The sequence below is a fragment of the Danio aesculapii genome, chromosome 18 (assembly GCF_903798145.1).
Source record: "Danio aesculapii chromosome 18, fDanAes4.1, whole genome shotgun sequence".
NCBI classification, from domain to species: domain Eukaryota; kingdom Metazoa; phylum Chordata; class Actinopteri; order Cypriniformes; family Danionidae; genus Danio; species Danio aesculapii.
In genome coordinates this window covers 18712156-18733580 of record NC_079452.1, presented here as the reverse complement: position 1 = coordinate 18733580, position 21425 = coordinate 18712156, and the positions used below count along the sequence as shown (strand labels likewise).

Sequence of the window (21425 nt, the reverse complement as noted above, 5' to 3'; positions counted from 1 at the left end):
AAACAGTCCTGCAAGACACTTTTGGTTTTAACAAACAGAACTGAGAACCTGTAGTTTTATTAAAAATAAAATGAAGAAATAATCTGCTGAACAAAAATGAATCATAAAATATTCACTACTATGAAAAATTCACTGTTACTACTTCTGTTGCTGGGAGTGCTAAATGAATATATCTAACATTATCATTTGTTCAACCCATATTTATTTTTAGTCCTTTTTTTAATAAATGATTCAGTTCTTCACTCATAAAACTTCATGTTTCATTGCTAGAAATATTATTTTTGATGAATTATTCAGTGGCATATTTTTGATGGCTGGTTGTCGCCACCTATTGGTTAAACAATGCAATTGCTGCCACAACTTTCATTTTTGAGCATTAAGATAAATGCATATGACGATGATTTTAATCTTTACCATAAACATCAGTGGTTTTATCTAAACCAGGGGTGGGCAAACTCGGTCCTGGAGGGCCGGTGTCCTGCACAGTTTAGCTCCAACACTAATCAAACACACCTGTACAAGCTAATCAGTGTCTGCAAGATCACTAGAAATCTATAAGCAGGTGTGTTTGATTAGAGTTGGAGCTAAACTGTGCAGGACACCGGCCCTCCAGGACCGAGTTTGCCCACCCCTGATCTAAACCATAAACTGTTATCCCAGTACTTCTGTGTTATTTGACTCTTTGTAACTTCATACCTAACTCAAAAGACTAAAGACTTAATCTCTTTCTTGATTTTTGCATTTTTCAAACACAGATTTGAATGCAGCGATTCGAAGGATTAATAGACAAGCAGATCACTATCATTCGGGAGCGGACTGGCCATCTGGCAGACCGGGCAGTTTCCCGCTGGGCCGACGTACTTTTGGGCCGGGCTGATCATCTTCTTATGACCTGATCGGCCCATAAAACACTTAGCAGACCGGCCCATGTAACATAATCTGCAGCCCATTGGTTCTTTTCTTTATTGACATTGGGCTGACCCAATCACAAACTTCCATTTTGGGCACGTGAGAGCTGAAGCGGCGAGCAGGCGTCTGCAGCGCGTGGCGGTTCGACAACTGTTGCAAAGATCAATATATTACTGTCTATTCTATCTAGTTACCTATCTGTCTATATAAATATACTTTTTTTTAACTTTTCATCTGCACCAAGGCCCGTGGAAACTTCCTCCTATGGTGTTTCCTTAACCTGCAAGTCTTTATTTTACAAATTATATATATCATAAAGAATGTGCTACTCAAGCTGAGTGTCATTCATGTATTTTAAGATGCACTCAGTCAGAGGACAATCGCATGAGATATCATGACATTTTGTTTTTGATCGTCAGCATGATGTAGGCTTATAGGTACAATAATATTTATACAATATGGTTATAATGATATTTATACATGACCAAACTAGTGTGCAACTTAAGCAAAACAAAACTAAATATAAAAAAATTGTATTAGTAGTTTGGGCCCAAACAAATATTTGTTGCAATTTTAATTGTTTGAGTTCATTTGATTGACTTTGTACAATCTTTAATCTATATTTGAGGTTATATTGTTGAGTTAAACATTTTTAAGGGTCTCTGACACATTATTTATATTTATTTTGTTAATCAACATTAACTGTGTGCATCAGCAGGCAGTTTTTGTTATGTTCATTATTTAATATAGACTCCCTCTAAACACACAGGCACACACAAGATGGACTTCCAGTGTGGATTATAAGTTTATTATAATAATAAATTAAAAAATGTAAGTTTTTAATTTGTCAACTCTCGTTATTTCCTACTTTTATAGAATGGGGGCTGGTAAACATATTCAAGGGCGTGCACAGATGGGTAGCCTTTTGATTGAATGTAGTGGGCCGCTCTGTCCCAAAATGCCAGGGCTGATTTTTTTGTCCCAGTCCAGCCCTGCTGTCATTTATCATTTATGTTGCGTGGGTGTTGAGATCCCGATCTTTTTTAATCGTTAATCGTGCAGATTGCACTGAATGCATTACTGCAGGCTAAACAGGTAGTGACAGAAAACCCCTTTAATAACCTTAGAAACCCACCACATTTCAAGTAGCCTACCACAACTTATTCCGTCGTCATTAAATTTTACAGGAAAGCCTGAATGCTTTCATATATCTGATTTGATTGATGCGAGAGGCGTTCGTTACGAATCTAGGATTAATCTACAAGTAAAAATAAATCAGCGGTTCATGTGTGTTCCGTACTGTGGGTTTTGATCCGAACGAATCACAGATCAACCGTGATCTGTTACACCACAAACTTGTAGTAATCATAGTTCAACATTTACAAATGTGTTATTGTGAATGCTGCATTGTTTGTTCATTTAGTAAATACATTAACATTAATGAATACAACCTTATTGTTAAGTGTTATCGAAATACTATACAGTGGTTGCCAGAAATATTCAAAACTATTATTATTAGTGCACGGCAGTGGTGTTATAAAATCACAGAAAATGCTCCTCTTTGATTGGCTGTGGTTCCCGGTGGTGTGACGTGATTGGCTGATTACACTTGTTCTGCATGAATGTGAGCTGTTTGATATTCACTGGACAGGAGTTCACGCGGTGGCTCTGATGTTATATATAGAGAGTATGCATAGTTCATTCCTGATGTGTTGTCTGAGTGTGTGAGAGTCTCTGTGTGTGTGTTCATATGGGCAGTGATGATCTCCCATGGCCCTGAGAGCTCTGTGATTACATCTCAACCGTCTCTTTGTGAGTTCTGAGCCCGAATGACCACCATACTGCAGATAGTAAAGTAAAGATAGATTTTTTAAGATACTAGTGTTCAGCTTAGAGTGACATTTAAAGGCTTAACTAGGTTATTTGGCAAGTTAGGGTAATTAGGCAAGTCATTGTATAACAGTGGTTTGTTTTGTAGACAATCGTTTTGTTCTGAAGACAAATATTGCTTAAAGGGGCTAATAATATTTACCTTTAAATGGTTTTAAAAAGATTAAAAACTGTTTTTATTCTAGCCGAAATAAAACAAATAAGACTTTCTCCAGAAGAAAAAATATTTTATGAAATACTGTGAAAAAGTCAACCCAGGCTCTTTCTGAAAACGTACCTCCACGGACGTTTCTGGAGACCGCGAAATTCGTCCCGGCGGCACGTTTTTCTGCAGTTTTTGTTTTCACGAATCCGCCAGAGGTCGCCGTGTACGCTTTTCGAGATCTCAAATTTCCCTCGCGAGTGTCATTCGCGCCTGCTGTTCTCAGGTAAACCCACCAGAGTCCGCTGTCGACTCACTTTTTGACAGACTTTCTGACTGAGCGAACGATCGGCTGACCAACCCTCCCCCTTCCCTAAACCCAACCAATTTTATCGATTGACCTGCCCACCCGCTTCCCTAAACCCAACCAACACGTTTCAAAAGCAATCCAAAAAGATAAAAGCCCTCGTCTGACTTTTTTTTAACCACATCCTCACCCTGCTATTCACTTTTTTTCACTTCATTTGTTTTATATTTTGGATTCTATTCTTGTCTTACCTGCTTTCTGGAACCGCTCTTCACCGGAATCGAACCCCCGTCTCTGTGGTCAACTCCTCTCTGCATCTCAAATCCGCCGACGGACGTGGCGCACTAATGGGACAAACTGGTTGCAGCCGGAATGCCGTCCATACGGAGGTAAGCGGTCAGCTGGTAAGCGCGAAAAGGAACAGCGTCACACCGCCCCGTAGCATTCGTTTAAAGAAATGAAATGCAGCCATACGTACCTCCGGCTACGTAATCCGCTGTCTCCAGAAACGTCCGCTGGGCTACGTTTTCACAATGAGCCTGTGTTGGAAAAAGTTCTTGCTCTGTTAAACATAAATATCTGAAAAAGAAAACAAAATTCACAAGAGGGCGAATAATTCTGACTTCAACTGTATTTTAATTCAGTTTTATGTTAATTTCTGTAATATTATTGAATAATATGCAACTGTTTATATGTTTTATGTACAATACAGTTTGTAAAGTAGTATTTTCTTTTGTCTTTTAGTCGATATATTATATGACTTTGTTTACCAAACAAGTGATTCTAATTGGATGCCTCGAAGCCAAGCCCACATATTACAGTACATAATCGCCATTACATAGTAATGATATTTCATAGATATAAAATGTCTATCTGGTGCAGCAATCTTTCATTTAAAATGAAACAGCAGCACGGTGGCTCGAGTCCTGGCTGGGCCAGTTGGCATTTGTGTGTTGAGTTTGCATGTTCTCCCCATGTTGACGTGGGTTTCCTCCTGGTGTTCCGGTTTCCCCACCAGTCCAAAGATATGTGCTATAGGTGAACTGAATGAATTAAATTGGCCGTAGTGTATGAGTGTGTGTGTGAATGAGTGTGTATGGGTGTTTCCCAGTATTTTGTTGCAGCTGGAAGGGCATCTGCTGTGTAAAACATATGCTGGAATAGTTGGCGGTTCATTCCTCTGTGGTGATCTCTGAAATAGAGACTAAGCTGAAGAGAAATGAATGAATGAATAATCATTTAAGTTCATTCTTAAAATCCTATCAATAAATGTTGACATGATTTTCATTATGTTTGGTTTAAAAGAGACCGCTGATTTTTTCAGCTCAACGGCATTTGACTGTAGACAGAAGTGAAGCTTGTATGAAAGTTTATTTTAAGGCAGAGATTTCACCTTTGTTAGTGCCGGGGGTAAATGTGGTTATGTCACAGACAGAGAGTGTGAATAACATGAGGTTGTGTAATATTAACCCAGAGCAGACGCGTCACACAAAGACATGCTCTGTCTTTGCACTTCATGGCTGTTATTGTCACACATTCTTCATGGCATCCTTGTTATCGAAATGATTCATAGAAATCATCTCATGGAAAACATTTCATGAAAATGGTCTATTTATCCAAAATGAAAACTTGCAATTGTGCTAATATTTATATGTAATTTATATATAATATCTAATCAAATCTTATTGATTTATGTTTAGTGCAAGATAGATAGATAGATAGATAGATAGATAGATAGATAGATAGATAGATAGATAGATAGATAGATAGATAGATAGATAGATAGATAGATAGATAGATGGATGGATGGATGGATGGATGGATGGATGGATGGATGGATGGATGGATGGATGGATGGATGGATGGATGGATGGATAGATAGATAGATAGATGGATAGATGGATAGATAGATGGATAGAAAGATGGATAGATAGTTAGAAAATAAGAAATTAGTTATTCATTCACTTTTTCGGCTTAGTCCCTTTATCAATCAGGGGTCACCACAGCGGAATGAACTGCCAACTTATCCAGCATATGTTTTTACGCAGCGGATGCCCTTCCAGCTGCAACCCAACACTGGGAAACACCCACACACTCTTTCATTCACATTCACATATGGCCATTTGGCTTATTCAATTCACCTGTACCACATGTCTTTGGACTGTGGGGGAAACTGTGGGGGAAACCCACGCAAACAGAGGGAGAACATGCAAACTCCACACAGAAATGCCAACTGACCCAGCCGGGGCTTGAACCAGCAACCTTCTTGCTGTGAGGCGATCGTGCTACCCACTGCACCACCGTGACGCCCCGGAATTAGTCTGATCACGTAATAAAATATCAACAAATTGATATTGTTACTGTAAAGCCATGTTAAAATTGTTATGGGATCTATTTTGAGAATTGTAAGTACACCGTAAAATTGTTTAAAAGTTTTATGTTATACAAATACATCATTATTTAAAATTTACCAAAAAACCCAACTATTATTAAACAGTTACTTATTAAAAACCTGTATGACTTTCTGTTTTGGGTCCATTCAATAAAAATCAATGGTAACCAAACTTAAGTCACTAATATTCAAAATTTATTCCAGAAAAGAGACCAAGAGCAAGTTTTGAAGGACATTATATGATGACTATATGATAACTAAATATTACAAATCTTCATTAAAGCAATAGTTCACCCAAAAATTGACCCGTGCTCTTCTGAATCCAAACCTTTGAGTTTCTTTCTTCTGTTGAACACAAGAGAAGATATTTTGTTGAAATCCAAAAACCATTGACTTCCATAGTATTGGTTTTTCCTACTATGGAAATTAATGGCTACAGGTTTTCATTTTTCTTCAAAATATCTTTGTATATATCCTATAAAAATATATCCTATATAAATATCCCGTGGTCAACAGAAGAAAGAAACTCATAAGGTTTTGAAATAAAGGATGAGTAAACAATGACAGAATTTTCATTTTTGAATCTCTTTGAGGTTGAAGTTTTGGACATGTAAAAGACAGCTTGAGCCCTAAAGTCAGTGTATAATCCACACAATAGACATTGACTCACTGTGACGTTCGAAAACAAAGAGTATCTGATGACATTATTGTAGTCATCATCACACCCACTCTTGGTACCAGCCACCAGCGGCTCTCATTATTTACTCTTTTAGTTAATATATAACCACCTCTACATACTCATCGACAGAATTAAACACGCTTGTCCAGCTCTACATAAAGACAGGGTTGTGTTGTGTTGTGCTCCCAAGTGTCGTCCGCTATTGGAATAGTCCATTCACATTTATGGACATTTTGTTTTTGGGACGATCGCATAGGCAGAATTCCATTCTCAGCATTTTAGCTGCGGTAGATCATGTGTCAGCCTTTGTTCGTAGTTATCTTTAGGCTCCTGAATGAGAGAGAGCGACTGAGTAGAGTCTTTGGCACTGTTTTAAAGCATAAACCAATCAAAACGAGGATGTAACAACCCAAGGAGAATTGGAATAAATGAAGTACAAACTCAAAAGGATTGAGAAGTATCACGAGTTTGGATTGGATCTCTTTGAAAACCCAACAATTTGTTTGCAGTGGAGATATTTAGGTAGCAGTTGATGGTATTTTGCGGAAGAAGCTTTGGAGTTTGGAGAATCAAGAGTCTGAAACTGGAACTGCAGATCAACCCAAGGAGAATTTGTATAGAAGATCATTATCTTTACTCAAGTACAAGTGCAAACTCCTGAAGATTGAGAGGAAACACATCTTGGATTGGATCTTTTTGAAAACACAACGATTGGTTTGCAGTCGGGATATTACTGGCGCATTTGGGTAACAGTTGATGATCATTGCCAGAAGAAGCTTCATGTTCCTGCGTCATCTGCTTTTCAGTCACAGCGTTCAGAGTTTGGAGAATCAAGAGTCTGAAACTGGAACAAACTGCAGATAAACACAAGGAGAATCGTTATAGAGGATCATCTATCTTCTCTCAAGTACAAGTACAAACTCGTGAGGATTGAGAGGAAACACATCTTGGATTGGATCCCTTTGAAAACCCAACAATTGGTTTGCAGTGGAGATATTAGCGGCTCATTTAGGTAACAACTGATAATCATTTACGGAAGTAGCTTCATGTTCCTACTTCATCTGTTGTTTTAGTCACGTCATTTGGAGAGTGAAGAATCAAGAAACAGTCTGAAACTGAGCCAAACTGCAGAACAACCCAATGAGAATTGGTTCAGAAGACTATCTATCTTCTCTCAAGTACAAACTCATAAGGATTGAGAAGAATCACTTGTTGGATTGGATCTCTTTGAAAACCCAACAATTAATGTGTGCAGTGGAGATATTAGTGGCACATTTAGGTAACAGTTGATGATCATTTGTGGAAGATGCTTCATGTTCCTACATCTGTTTTTTTAGTCACAGCATTTGGAGTTTGGAGAATCAAGACAGAGTCTGAAACTGGAACAAACTGCTGAAAAATAAAGCATGTCTCAGTTTGATGCAACTGAGTAGAGTTTTAGGCGTTGCATGTTATCAAACTGAGGACATTATACCTTAGAGATTTGGTGTTGAAGACCAGTTTTCTTCTCCGAAGCCTGACAGCTGCAGGAAAGAATGAAAAGTGAGAAGAATCATGACTAATGGATGGACTTGGATGCAAATTAATGTTCTCTGTTTGATGCAGCTGAGTAGAGTTTGAGAAATCTTGTGTAGAAGACACTTTCATGTGTTAATTCCGACAATATCTGCAAAAAAATACAGTAAAACTTGGATGGACCTGGACTAAATATCCAGAAAGACTGCCTTTAAAAGCCAACAACTGGTTTGCAGTGAAGATATTAGTGGCACGGTGAAGTAAAAATGAATGATCATTTGTGGAAGTAGCTTCATGTTCATGTTTATTCACGGTGTTTGTAATTACGAAGACAGAAGAGTCTTCTTTTTCCATTCAGTAGAGTCTGAGGTGTTGTTTAATCAGAAATTATCCAAACGAGGACCTAATAACCCTTGGAGAAATTGGTATAGAAGACCATGTTTCTTTTCTGAAGTCTGAAAACACATGCAAAAACTAATATCAACTTTAAGGATTGAGAAGAATCACATCTTGTATGGACTGAACTTCTAGAAAGCCTTTAATTTGTTTGGAGTGAGATACTAGTGGCGCGCCGAGTTAACAATTAATGATCATTTACGGAAGTAGCTTCATGTTCCTTCTTCAATGATTCATTAGTCACAGCAATTGGAGTCTGAAGAATCAAGACAGAGACTCCTACAGATGTTTTTTGATGAGAGAGAGAGACTTTGAGTTTGAGGTGCTGCGAAAAAGCATAAATAATCAAAACGAGGACATAACAACCCAAGGATTTGGTGTACATTTCTTCTCTAAAGTCTGACAACACCTGCTAATAACAAATACAAACTCTTAAGGAGTGAGAAGAGTCAAGAATTGGATGGACTAAACTTAAAGAAAGATTGGTTTGCATTGGAAGTATTAGTGTGCTGTGGTAATCAGTAATCATTTGCGGAAGTAGCTTCATGTTCCTTCTTCATCTGTTTTTTAGTCACAGCGTTGGTGTCTAAAAAATCAAGACAGAGACTCTTACAGTGGTTTTTGTTGTTGTTTTTAAAGCAACTGAAGTCTTAAATAATCTAAACAAGGACATAATTGAAGAAATTTGTTGTAGAAGATCATATTTCTTCCCAAAAGTCTGACAACACCTGCAGAAAACAAGCACAAACTCTTAAGGACTGAGAAGAATCAGGTCTTGGATGGATTAAACTTCCAGAAAGAACATCCTATTGTTTGCATTGAAGACATTAGTGACGTACTGAGGTAAAATAAAAATCAATGATTGTTTATGGAAGTAGCATCATGTTCCTTTTTAATTGAGCCTTTAGTAACAGCGTTTGCAGTCTGAAGAATTGAAGAAGCATGCCTCTATTTGATGAGAAGAATTAACTGAAGTGTTAAATAATCAAAACCATGGCATAATTGAAGGAATTTCATGGGTAGAAGATCATAATTCTTCTCTAAAGTCTTACAACACCTGCTAAAACAATTGCAAACTCTTAAAGACTGAGAAAAAAACATGTACTGGATGGATTAAACTTCCAGAAAGAATGTCCAACTCTTTACAATGGATATATTAATAACGTACTGAGGTAAAAATGAATGATTGTTTGAGGAAGAAGCTTCATGTTCCTCATTCATTGAGCCTTTAGTCAAAGCGTTTGCAGTCTGAAGAATTGAAGAAGCATACCTTTATTTGATGAGAAGAAGCAACTGAAGAGTTAACTAATCAAAACAAGGACATAATTGAAGAAATTTGGTGTAGAAGATCATATATCTTCTCAAAAGTCCTGCAGAAAACAAGTACAAATACTTAAGGACTCAGAAGAATCAGGTCTTGGATGCACTGAACTTCCAGAAAGAACATCCAACTGTGTGCAATGGAGATATTATTGATGTACTGAGGTAAATATCAATGATTGTTTGAGGAAGAAGCTTCATGTTCCTCCCTCATTGACCCTTTGGTCACAGCGTTTGCAGTCTGAAGAATGGAGACAGAAAGCCTTACGGATGTTTTCTCCATCTGAAACTGGAACAAACAGCAGCATAATAAAGCATCTGTCTGCAGAGTTTACTGAAGGCCACTTGTGTGCGAGTTTCCACATTGGAATCATGTGGATGAAGCTTCACACACCCTGATGAACATTTACACAAACACACACGTATCTTAAAGACCGAGTTAGTGATCATCTGAAAACTCAACGGGGTTGAGAGAGATATGGATTCATCTTCTGGCTCTCAGGAGGACTGGGAGACGCTGATGGAGCTGGAGGAGGCTCTGGCCGGATGGTTAATTCAGGGCTCAGACTGGGATCTGGACCTGCACTGGAGCCTGAGGGAAAAGTCGGATTGGGATGAAGACGAGGATGAGAATGAGGACATCCCTGCTGTGAGTCTCCAATGAGGAAACTAGACGGCTAGTGTAGGGCACATTTATGGGAAGGAGAATGGGTTATAGTAGAGCAGGAAAATTATAGAAATAGAAGAAAATATTTCATTTTATTTAATACATTTAATATGCATTTATTTGATATTTTAGGTATTAAATTTAGTGGAAATTTGGAGAAATTTTTTTTTGCATCTTTTGAACATGTTATATAATATAATATAATATAATATAATATAATATAATGTAATATAATATAATATAATATAATATAATATAATATAATATAATATAATATAATATGATATGATATAATATAATATAATATAATATAATATATAATATAAAACAATATAATATAATATAATATAATATAATATAATATAATATAAAATAATATAATATAATATAATATAATATAATATAATATAATATAATATAATATATAATATAAAACAATATAATATAATATAATATAATATAATATAATATAATATAAAATAATATAATATAATATAATATAATATTATTTAATATAATATAATATAATATAAAATAATATAATATAATATAAAATAATATAATATAATATAATATAATATAATATAAAATAATATAATATAATATAATATAATATAATATAATATAAAATAATATAATATAATATAATATAAAATAATATAATATAATATAATATAATATAATATAATATAATATAATATAATATAAAATAATATAATATAATATAATATAATATAATATAATATAATATAATATAAAATAATATAATATAATATAATATAATATAATATAATATAATATAATATAATATAATATAATATAATATAAAATAATATAATATAATATAATATAATGTAATATAATATAATATAATATAATATAATATAATATAATATAATATAAAATAATATAATATAATATAATATAATATAATATAATATAATATAATATAAAATAATATAATATAATATAATATAATATAATATAATATAATATAAAATAATATAATATAATATAATATAATATAATATAATATAATATAAATAATATAATATAATATAATGTAATGTAATATAATATAATATAATATAATATAATATAATATAATATAAAATAATATAATATAATATAATATAATATAATATAATGTAATGTAATATAATGTAATGTAATATAATATAATATAATATAATATAATATAATATGATTTAATGTAATATATAATATATACATTACACTCACTATGTTTATGCCTACACGTGTTATATAATATATATAATAATATATAAAAATATCAAAAAATTGATAAGAACATGTTTTAGAAGTTTTTCTTTGTTTGCGTGTATATGTGTGTGCGTGTGTAGATTTTTAGTTATCATAATTTATATTAATATTACTTTATAATAATAATTATTATTACTTTATATTTCATTGTTGTATTGCAGTGTTCTTAATAATAGAACAATGTATTCAATATAATATATTTAATATGTTTGCAGTTTTGGAATAATTCGGTCATGTTTTAAAAAAAAAGCTAATAATTGTTTATTACAAATTAATATCTTTATATTTTTATATTTATATTTTTATATTATTGTTTATATTTATATTTTAATTATATTGTTCAAAATATAATCATAACTACTAGTAATAATAAAGGGTGGTGCGTAAATTGTCTGTAATGCATGTGTGTGAATGAGAGTGTATGGGGGTTTCCCAGTGATGGGTTGCAGCTGGAAGGGCGTCCGCTGAGTAAAACATATGCTGGATAAGTTGGTGGTTCATGCCGCTGTGGCGACCCCTGATTAATAAAGGGACTAAGCCGAAAAGAAAATGAATGAATGAATGAATAATAATAAATATAACTGCCTTCATTTCTGTTTTATTTTTCATATTTCATAAACGTCTGTTTTTCCTCACCTCCATGACAACAGTGTATCACCTTCAGTGTTGCGTGTGAAGAAGCACAGTTGAGCTCAAGGCATTTTATCATAAGCTGAAGTGATTGACTCTATTGTTAATGAAGCACTCTGTGTGTGTTCAGTCATTAGCTGTGCTGAAGTGTGTGTGTGTGAATGAGAAACAGTGTGAAGCCGCATTAAGAATGAACTCACTCTGCTGCTGCATGGCACAAATAAACCAGCCAGTGTGTGTGTGTATGCGTGTTTGTGTGTGTTTCTCACCTGCTACTGTGTGTTTTTTAAAGGTCCTCAGTCCCACATATAAGCAGCGTAATGAAGACTTCCGGAAGCTCTTCAAGCAGCTGCCAGACACTGAGCGTCTCATTGTGGGTAAGAGTCTAATCATGAACAGAAGAAGGATTTACTTACTTCTCTTTGCAGTCAAATTAGCATGTAGACTTATTATTTGTGATAAGGAGGTCATAAAATAAAATTGGTCACATGATATTTTGCATTAAACATTGTATAAAGTTAATAACTATTCAAAGTAAACATTGAGCACTGCAAAATATGATCATCATAGTCAAACAACTTAACTTATGATAACAGCTCAAACTTATGGTTTAAGGAAAAACAATACATAAAATATTAAAAACAGGAAAATTCAAGAGAAACAAAAAATACAGAAGATTTTGTTGAAATCTTGTAGTTTGTATTTTTTGCAATATTTTGCATGAATTTAAATGTGTTATCATTATATTTCTAAAGATGTTCGATGACTAAAATATTGTTTTAATAATTATATCCATTTAATAAATCTGTTTTGTTCAGATGCACCAAAATACATTGCCTATATTCACTGAGAAATGGATAAAAATATTCATTTTCAAAATGGGCTATACTCATTTATGCTGAGCACTATATATATATATATATATATATATATATATATATATACTGTATTTCTCAAAATTTCTTGAAATGTATTTCTCAGTTTATATTTGAAATTCTGTTTAAATTTTTATTTCCTAAATACATAAAAAACATTTAAAAAGTACAAAAAAATGAACATTTATATATATATATATAAAAATGTAAATTTTTTTGTTTTCATGTATTTAGGAAATCAAAATTTAAACAGATTTTCAAATATAAATTGAGAAATACATTTTATAATAACAACTTCTCACTCAATTTGTTATGCTTAAATGTGCATTTATATATATATATATATATATATATATATATATATATATATATATATATATATATATATATATATATATATATATATATATATATATATATATATATATATATAAATGCACATTTAAGCATAACAAATTGAGTATATATATATATATATATATATATATATATATATATATATATATATATATATATATATATATATATATATATATATATATATATAGTTGAAGTCAGAATTATTCGCCCCCTTTTGAATTTTTTTTCTTTTTTAAATATTTCCCAAATTATGTTAAACAGAGCAAGGAAAATTTCACAGTATGTCTCTTTAAGCCTCTTTATATTGCCTCTTTGAGCTAATTTTTTTCGATAGTCTACAGAACAAACCATTGTTGTATAATAACTTGCCTAATTACTCTAACCTGCCTAGTTAACCCTAATTAACCCAGTTAAGCCTTTAAATGTCACTTTAAGCTGTATAAAAGTGTCTTGAAAAATATCTAGTCAAATATTATTTACTGTCATCATGACAAACATAAAATAAATCAGTTATCAGAAATGAGTTATTAAAACTATTATGTTTAGAAATGTGTTGAAGAAATCTTCTCTACGTTAAACAGAAATCAGAGAAAAAATAAACAGGGGGGGGTAATAATTCAGACTTTAACTGTGCATAAATATATATGGGGTGTCACGGTGGCACAGTGGGTAGCACAATCGCCCCACAGCAAGAAGGTCGCTGATTCGAGCCTCGGCTGGGTCAGTTGGCATTTCTGGATGGGGTTTGCATGTTCTCCCTGTGTTCCCGTGGGTCACTCCGGGTGCTCCGGTTTCCCCCACAAGTCCAAAGTCATGCGAATGTGTGTGTGAATGAGCGTGTATGGGTGTTTCCCAGTACTGGGTTGCTGCTGGAAGGGCATCCGCTGCGTAAAACATGTTGGCGGTTCATTCCACTGTGGCAAGCCCTGATTAATAAAGGGACTAAGCTGAAAGAAAATGAATGAATTAATAATACAATATACTTAAAATAAGTAATATATTTGTTAAGTATATTTTTATTTATTTTATTATTATTATTTTTACCTATGTATTTTTTGCCTACATTTTAATTTGGACTTAAGCAGTGTCAATTTATTCTATTTGTATTATAATATAATAAATCAGTTCATTTATTATTTTGTTCATTTATTCATTATCTGTATGCGTTACAGTTTAAAGTTATGTCATTTAATGTGTTAAACTACAATATTAAATAATATAATATAATATAATATAATATAATATAATATAATATAATATAATATAATATAATATAATATAATATAATATAATTGAATATAATTGAATATAATTGAATATAATTGAATATAATGTAATATAATATAATATAATTTAATATAATATAATATAATATAATATAATATAATATAATATAATATAATTTAATATAATATAATATAATATAATATAATATAATATAATATAATATAATATAATATAATATAATATAATATAATATACGGTTGAAGTCCTGGCTGGGTAAGTTGGCGGTTCTGTGTGGAGTTTGCATGTTCTCCCCCCGTGTTGGCTTGGTTTTCCTCCGGGTGCTTCCACAGTCCAAAGACATGCGCCATGGGTGAATTGAATAAACTAAATGGCCGTAGTGTATGATTGTGTATGCAGGTATGTGCAGGATGGGGGGTGCTTTGGGTGCTTGAGCACCTGCTCTTTTTCCTCTTGGAGAAAAAAAATGCCCCTTAAAATGAATGAAAGTCCTCCCCAAATCCATAAATTGGACTAAGCCAAAGGAAAATGAATGAATGAATAATATAATATAAAATAACTTAATATAATTCATCTGACCCTGTTTTGTCATTGTTAGACTACTCGTGTGCTCTCCAGCGGGACATCCTCCTGCAGGGCCGTCTCTACCTCTCTGAAAACTGGATCTGTTTCTACAGCAACATCTTCCGCTGGGAGACTCTGGTATGCTTTACTCAAACTCAGACCTCAGCAGCAGAGTTTTAGAGAGCAGTTTCAGGGTATTTGTTTTTTGCGGCTGTGTTTCACGCAGCTCACAGTACGGCTGAAAGACATCTGCTCCATGACGAAAGAGAAGACAGCGCGTCTCATTCCCAATGCCATCCAGGTCTGCACAGACACTGAGAAGGTGAGCACTTTTATTTTGACTCTCTTATAGCGCTGCACACATTAGATCTCAAAATCTGATTTTCAACTTAGCCACTAGAGGGAAGCACAACATCATTTATTGTTGATTACTGCATTTGTAGTTTAAACTTTTAGAGTTTAAAGCAAGGGTGTCCAAACTCGGTCCTGGAGGGCCGGTGTCCTGCTGCGGTTAGCTCCTATTTGCTTCAACACACCAGCCAGGAAGTTTCTAGTATATCTAGTAAGAGCTTGATTAGCTGGTTTGTGTGTGTTTGATTAGGGTTGGAGCTAAACTCTCCAGGACATCGGCCCTCTAGGACCGAGTGTGGACACCTCTGGTTTAAAGTCACTGAAATTAGTTGCAGAATCATATCTTGTCATGGTATAAACACTGTTATTGCGTTTAAAATCAAATTTAGTCCAAGCTAACCACTTAATTCATTTATTTACTCATAATTATTCAGTCATGTCCATCATGGATGTTTACAAGATTTTCAATACAATTTTAGCCACTAAAACACAGACATTCAACTCAACTACCATTTTAGCCACTAGATGGCAGCACAATATCACTTATTGTTGGTCATTGCATTTGTAAACCTTTGTATTTCTTTTCCATTTTTAGAGTTTAAAGTCACTGACATTGCAGTTGAGATCATTCTGAATCACAGATTGACATGATATAAACACTGTTATTGCATTTAAAATCAAATTTAGTTCCAGCTTACCATTACCATTTATGTATTTATTAATTATTTGCATTATATTTTTCCAGTCATGTCCATCGTGGATTTTTAAAAATGTCTCAAAAACATTATTTTCAACGCTCTAACATTTTAGCCACTAAAACTCACACTTTCAATTCTCGACTGCCATTTTAGCCACTAGATGGCAGCACAAGACCACTTATTGTTGGTGATTGCATTTGTAAACCTTTGTTTTTTTTTATTCTTAGAGTTTAAAGTCACTGAAATTGCAGTTGAGATCATTCTGAATCACATCTTGACTTGGTATAAACATTGTTATTGCATTTAAAATCAAATTTAGTTCAAGCTTACCACTTCATTAAGTTACACTTTATTATTTATAAATTATTGTTATTATTAAATTCCATCATGGATTTGTTTTAGTGTCGGCCTTAAATTTTGGGGTGTCATAGATCTAAACAACATATCGGCTACATATATAATATAATATAATATAATATAATATAATATAATATAATATAATATAATATAATATAAAATAATATAATATAATATAATATAATATAATATAATATAATATAAAATAATATAATATAATATAATATAATATAATATAATATAATATAATATAATGTAATATAAAATAATATAATATAATATAATATAATATAATATAATATAATATAATATAATGTAATGTAATATAAAATAATATAATATAATATAATATAATATAATATAATATAATATAAAATAATATAATATAATATAATATAATATAATATAATATAATATAATATAATATAATATAATATAATATAAAATAATAAACAACATACCGGCTACATATATATTTATATGTATATATATATATATATATATATATATATATATATATATATATATATATATATATATATATATATATATATATATATATATATATATATATATAAACATCGGCTATATATATTTTTTAGTTTTATTTAAAAATGCTATTTTTATTATAGTTTCAAAAATTTTTTGATTGATTTAAATTAAACCTCTGTACATTATATCTATTATTCTTTATTTATTTTTTTTCAGATGCTCAAATTATAGGAGACAAATCGTGTACAATTAGTAGTTTTTTTATGTGCATCTTTTGCTTTGCTTTTCTCTTCAGCACTTTTTTACATCGTTTGGTGCGAGAGACAGGACTTACATGATGATGTTCAGACTTTGGCAGAACGCACTGCTGGAAAAGGTGAGAATACATTTGAGGATTTACGAAGCGAAACGTCATCAGTCTGTACCAGAAACTGAACTTTATTTCCATTATTTCAGATCATTTGAGTGTTATCAAGTGTTATCTAAAAGTATATCATCCATTTCTGTTTGCAGCCTCTCTGTCCTAAAGAGCTCTGGCACTTTGTACATCAGTGTTACGGTAATGAGCTCGGCCTCACCAGCGATGATGAAGATTATGTGCCGCCTGATGATGATTTCAACACCATGGGGTGAGTTAACACTCTTTCACCATTGCTGTTCAAAAACTTCACATTATTCAACTTTGGTACATAAAGTTGGCTCTAAACTTAAGTTGCAATAAAGAATACAAAATTTTAGCTTTAAAGGGAAATAGAAATGGTACATCAAATGGTACATCAAAAAATATTTTTTTTGAATATGCCGAGATCAGTGGCTAATCTGCCAGAATCAGCTGAGGTGAAGTGACGGCGACCAACGAGACCTAGCTGTCACTCAAGTGGCCACGCCCTTAATTATGCAGACTTAATATAACCTAATATAAACGAAATGAATGAGTTATAAAAAAATTCACCCTCCTCACAGTTATCATGAAGGGTAATATTAACTATAATATCAACATCGTTCTTTGTAGCAGGCTGTAACTACATTTTTCTCTGCTGTAAAGTCGGCCATTTTAACATTGGGCTCAAAAGAAATGAGCTCTGATATGGAGGCAGGACTAGCGGAATTTTGATGAATTGCAGTTTCACTTACCTCCATATTAGCTTTACAAGGGAGAGCAGGAGGTTGCCACATGGCTGACACGCATTTGTAGCTCCGCCCTCTTTTGAAAAGAGCACAATCTCATTTTAATTTAAAGCGACAGTCACTAAAAAGACACGATTGGGATCAAAGCCTACAAGAGGCAGTTAAAAGAGTTATAAAACATTATCTGTGCGGTATTTTGAGCTGAAACTTACCATACTCGATCTAGGGACATCAGAGACTTATTGTAGATCTTGTAAAAAGGGTCTCTTCAGAGATTATGAGGGCACATGCATTTTAAACCACCTAATAAATACTTTAATATTTCATTAAAAATAGGAATTTTTCATTTTTATTTGATGGTGTTGCATAATATAGTCCCTGATTAATCAGCTTGTCTCTCTGTGTGTTGTTTGTGCGTGTTCAGCTACTGTGAGGAGATCCCAGCAGAGGAGAACGAGGTCAGTAATGATAACTCATCCAAAAGCAGCAGCGAGAACAAGCCGGACAACAACAGCTCACCGCTAACACACAAGAGATCCATCACTCACTCCACTATCACCTCCACCACTCCACCCAGCAGCACCGATACGCCGCTGTCTGTGAGTCTAAGAGCCCATGCTTTCTACATCTCCTTTTGTTATTGTTGTTGTTGTATACTTCCAGCTGTATGCCATCTAGACTTTAGCACCCTCTGCTGGTTTCAGTTTGACATCTCTGCTGAGGAGTACACTGACTGTCTTCCTGATGGAGATCTGCTACCGCTGCCTCTGCTGGCCGAGGAGAGGAACAGCGAGCCGGCTAGTCCTGTGGGCTCCGTCCCGCCACCAGCACTCGACTTCAACGACAATGAAGACATTCCAACAGAACTCAGCGACTCCTCAGAGACACACGATGAAGGTTTGGAGAGTAAAAGAAATATTTGCTGTTCATATAATACAAATGTTATGTAATATTCTAATATTGTGTTTGACTGTGTTTTCAGGCGATGAAGTTCAAGCATTCCATGAGGATCTGAACGGCCGTCAGTACATTAATGAGATTTATAAATTCAGTGTTGATAAGCTGTACAGCGTCCTCTTTACTGAGTCCCAGTTCATGACTGACTTTATGGAGCAGAGGAGATTCACAGGTCAGAACACCGAAAAAAATACATCCCTTTATTGTATATTGTTTTATTTTATGTTATTTTTGTTTAATTTTTTATTTATTTTTTGTTTTGTTTTATTTTATTTTTGTCTTATTTAGTTTTTGTTTTATATTATTTTTGTTTTGCTTTATTTTATTTTAATTTTTATTATGTTTATTTTTTTTTGTTTAGTTTAGTTTAGTTTAGTTTTATTTTAGGTTGATTTTATTTTATTTTAGTTTTACTTTATTTTATGTTATTTTTGTTTTATTTTATTTTAGTTTTATTTTATTTTTGTTTTGTTTTACTTTTGTTATATTTTGGTTTTGTTTTATTTTATTTTTATTTTATTTTAGTTTTAGTTTTAGTTTTATTTTATTAAACTTTTGTTTTATTTTATTTTATTTTATTTTTGTTTTATTTAATTTTTGTTCTATTTTATTTCATTTCATTTTATTTTTGTTTTGTTTTGTTTTTAGTTTTATTTTATTTTAGTTTTGTTTTATTTTTGTTTTTATTTAATCTTTATTTTTTATTTTTGTTTTGTGTTATTTTATTTTTGCTTTTATTTTATTTCATTTTTATTTTGTTTTATTTCATTTTTGTTTTGTTTTAATTTATTTAATTTTATTTTCGTTTTATTTTCGTTTTATTTTATTTTACTTTATTTTATTTTAGTTTTATTTTATTTTATTTTAGTTTAGTTTAGTTTAGTTTTGTTTTGTTTTATTTTATTTTATTTTATTTTATTTTATTTAATTTTTGTTTATTTTATTTTAGTTTTGTTTTATTTTATTTTATTTTAGGTGTATTTAATTTTTGTTTTATTTATTTATTTATTTATTTATTTATTTATTTATTTATTTTAATTTATTTTTTTGTTTTGTTTTATTTTTGTTTTATTTTTGCTTTGTTTTATTTTAATTTAGTTTTATTACATTTTTGTTTTATTTTATTTTGTTTTGTTTTATTTTTGCTTTATTTTATTTTTGTTTTGTTTTATTTTTTGTTTTATTTTTGTTTTGTTTTATTTTTTGTTTTATTTTTGTTTTGTTTAGTTTTATTTTTGTTTTATTTAGTTTTATTTTTGTTTTAATTTATTTTATTTTTAAATTTTTTTAAATTTATTTTTAATTTGACTATACAGTTGTGGGTGTTTTTATACATTAAGCTAAACTCAATTCAAATTCATTTATTTCCACTAATGATTTAATGGTTTTATAATACCACTGCTTCTAAAATGGTGGCTTTGGTTCCTCATTTACTTTTTGCACATCTATTCTCAGATGTGGTTTATCATCCTTGGAAAAAGGAGGGAGCTGGGAATCAGACGAGGGACATCATGTACACAATTTCCCTAACCAACCCACTGGCCCCTAAAACCGCTGCTGTTACAGAGACTCAGGTGAGACCTCCATCTGTACATTTATTTCTTTGTTAGACCATTCATGTGCTTTATTATGCTTGAAACGGATCCTCTCTCTGAATTAGACGCTGTATAAAGCCAGCCAGGAGAACGAGTGCTACATCATTGACGCAGAAGTCATCACTCATGACGTGCCGTACCATGACTACTTCTACACCTTAAACCGCTACATGCTAACACGTGTGGCTAAGAACAAGTGTCGACTGAGGTTTGGATGAACAAGATGCTATTTTCAATCAAACAGAAAGGAGAAAGAGATAGACAGTCACGTGATTCTTCTGTCCTTCAGGGTTTCTACAGAGCTGAGGTACAGGAAGCAGCCGTGGGGATTAGTGAAGGGCTTTATTGAGAAGAACTTCTGGAGTGGGCTTGATGAGAACTTTAAAAGCCTTGGTAAGATCTCAAAGTCCAAACATAACAGGGCGGCTAATAATTCGGGAGGGCTAATAATTCAGACTTCAGCTGTATACACCAACACCAAGCCTCACTATTATCAATATTATCCCACCCACACAAACCAATACCAAATACACACCAACTATGTTGAGGAACAGTTGTTAGCTACTTACACACCATTAAACCCCGCCTACAATACTACTGAACCAAGAGGCGACACTCTAGTGCGATTTGGGAAACAGCCACTTTATGCCGCTAGTGTCACGCGGCGGCCAT

General features: G+C 32.4%; 1 protein-coding gene across 5 annotated transcripts in view; it reads left to right on the top strand.

Annotated features, from left to right (window-relative positions):
* The window catches only part of gramd1bb (GRAM domain containing 1Bb), a 137801-nt gene that overhangs the window by 101357 nt on the left and 15019 nt on the right, over positions 1–21425 (top strand). For all 5 annotated transcript variants that reach the window (XM_056477801.1, XM_056477800.1, XM_056477799.1 and 2 more), the window contains 11 exons: positions 12424–12508; positions 15210–15313; positions 15402–15497; positions 17369–17449; positions 17587–17702; positions 18626–18800; positions 18906–19098; positions 19184–19330; positions 20614–20732; positions 20819–20961; positions 21043–21146. In XM_056477801.1, coding sequence (XP_056333776.1) covers positions 12424–12508; positions 15210–15313; positions 15402–15497; positions 17369–17449; positions 17587–17702; positions 18626–18800; positions 18906–19098; positions 19184–19330; positions 20614–20732; positions 20819–20961; positions 21043–21146 — 1363 coding nt within the window. The remainder of the gene's footprint in view (positions 1–12423; positions 12509–15209; positions 15314–15401; positions 15498–17368; positions 17450–17586; positions 17703–18625; positions 18801–18905; positions 19099–19183; positions 19331–20613; positions 20733–20818; positions 20962–21042; positions 21147–21425) is intronic.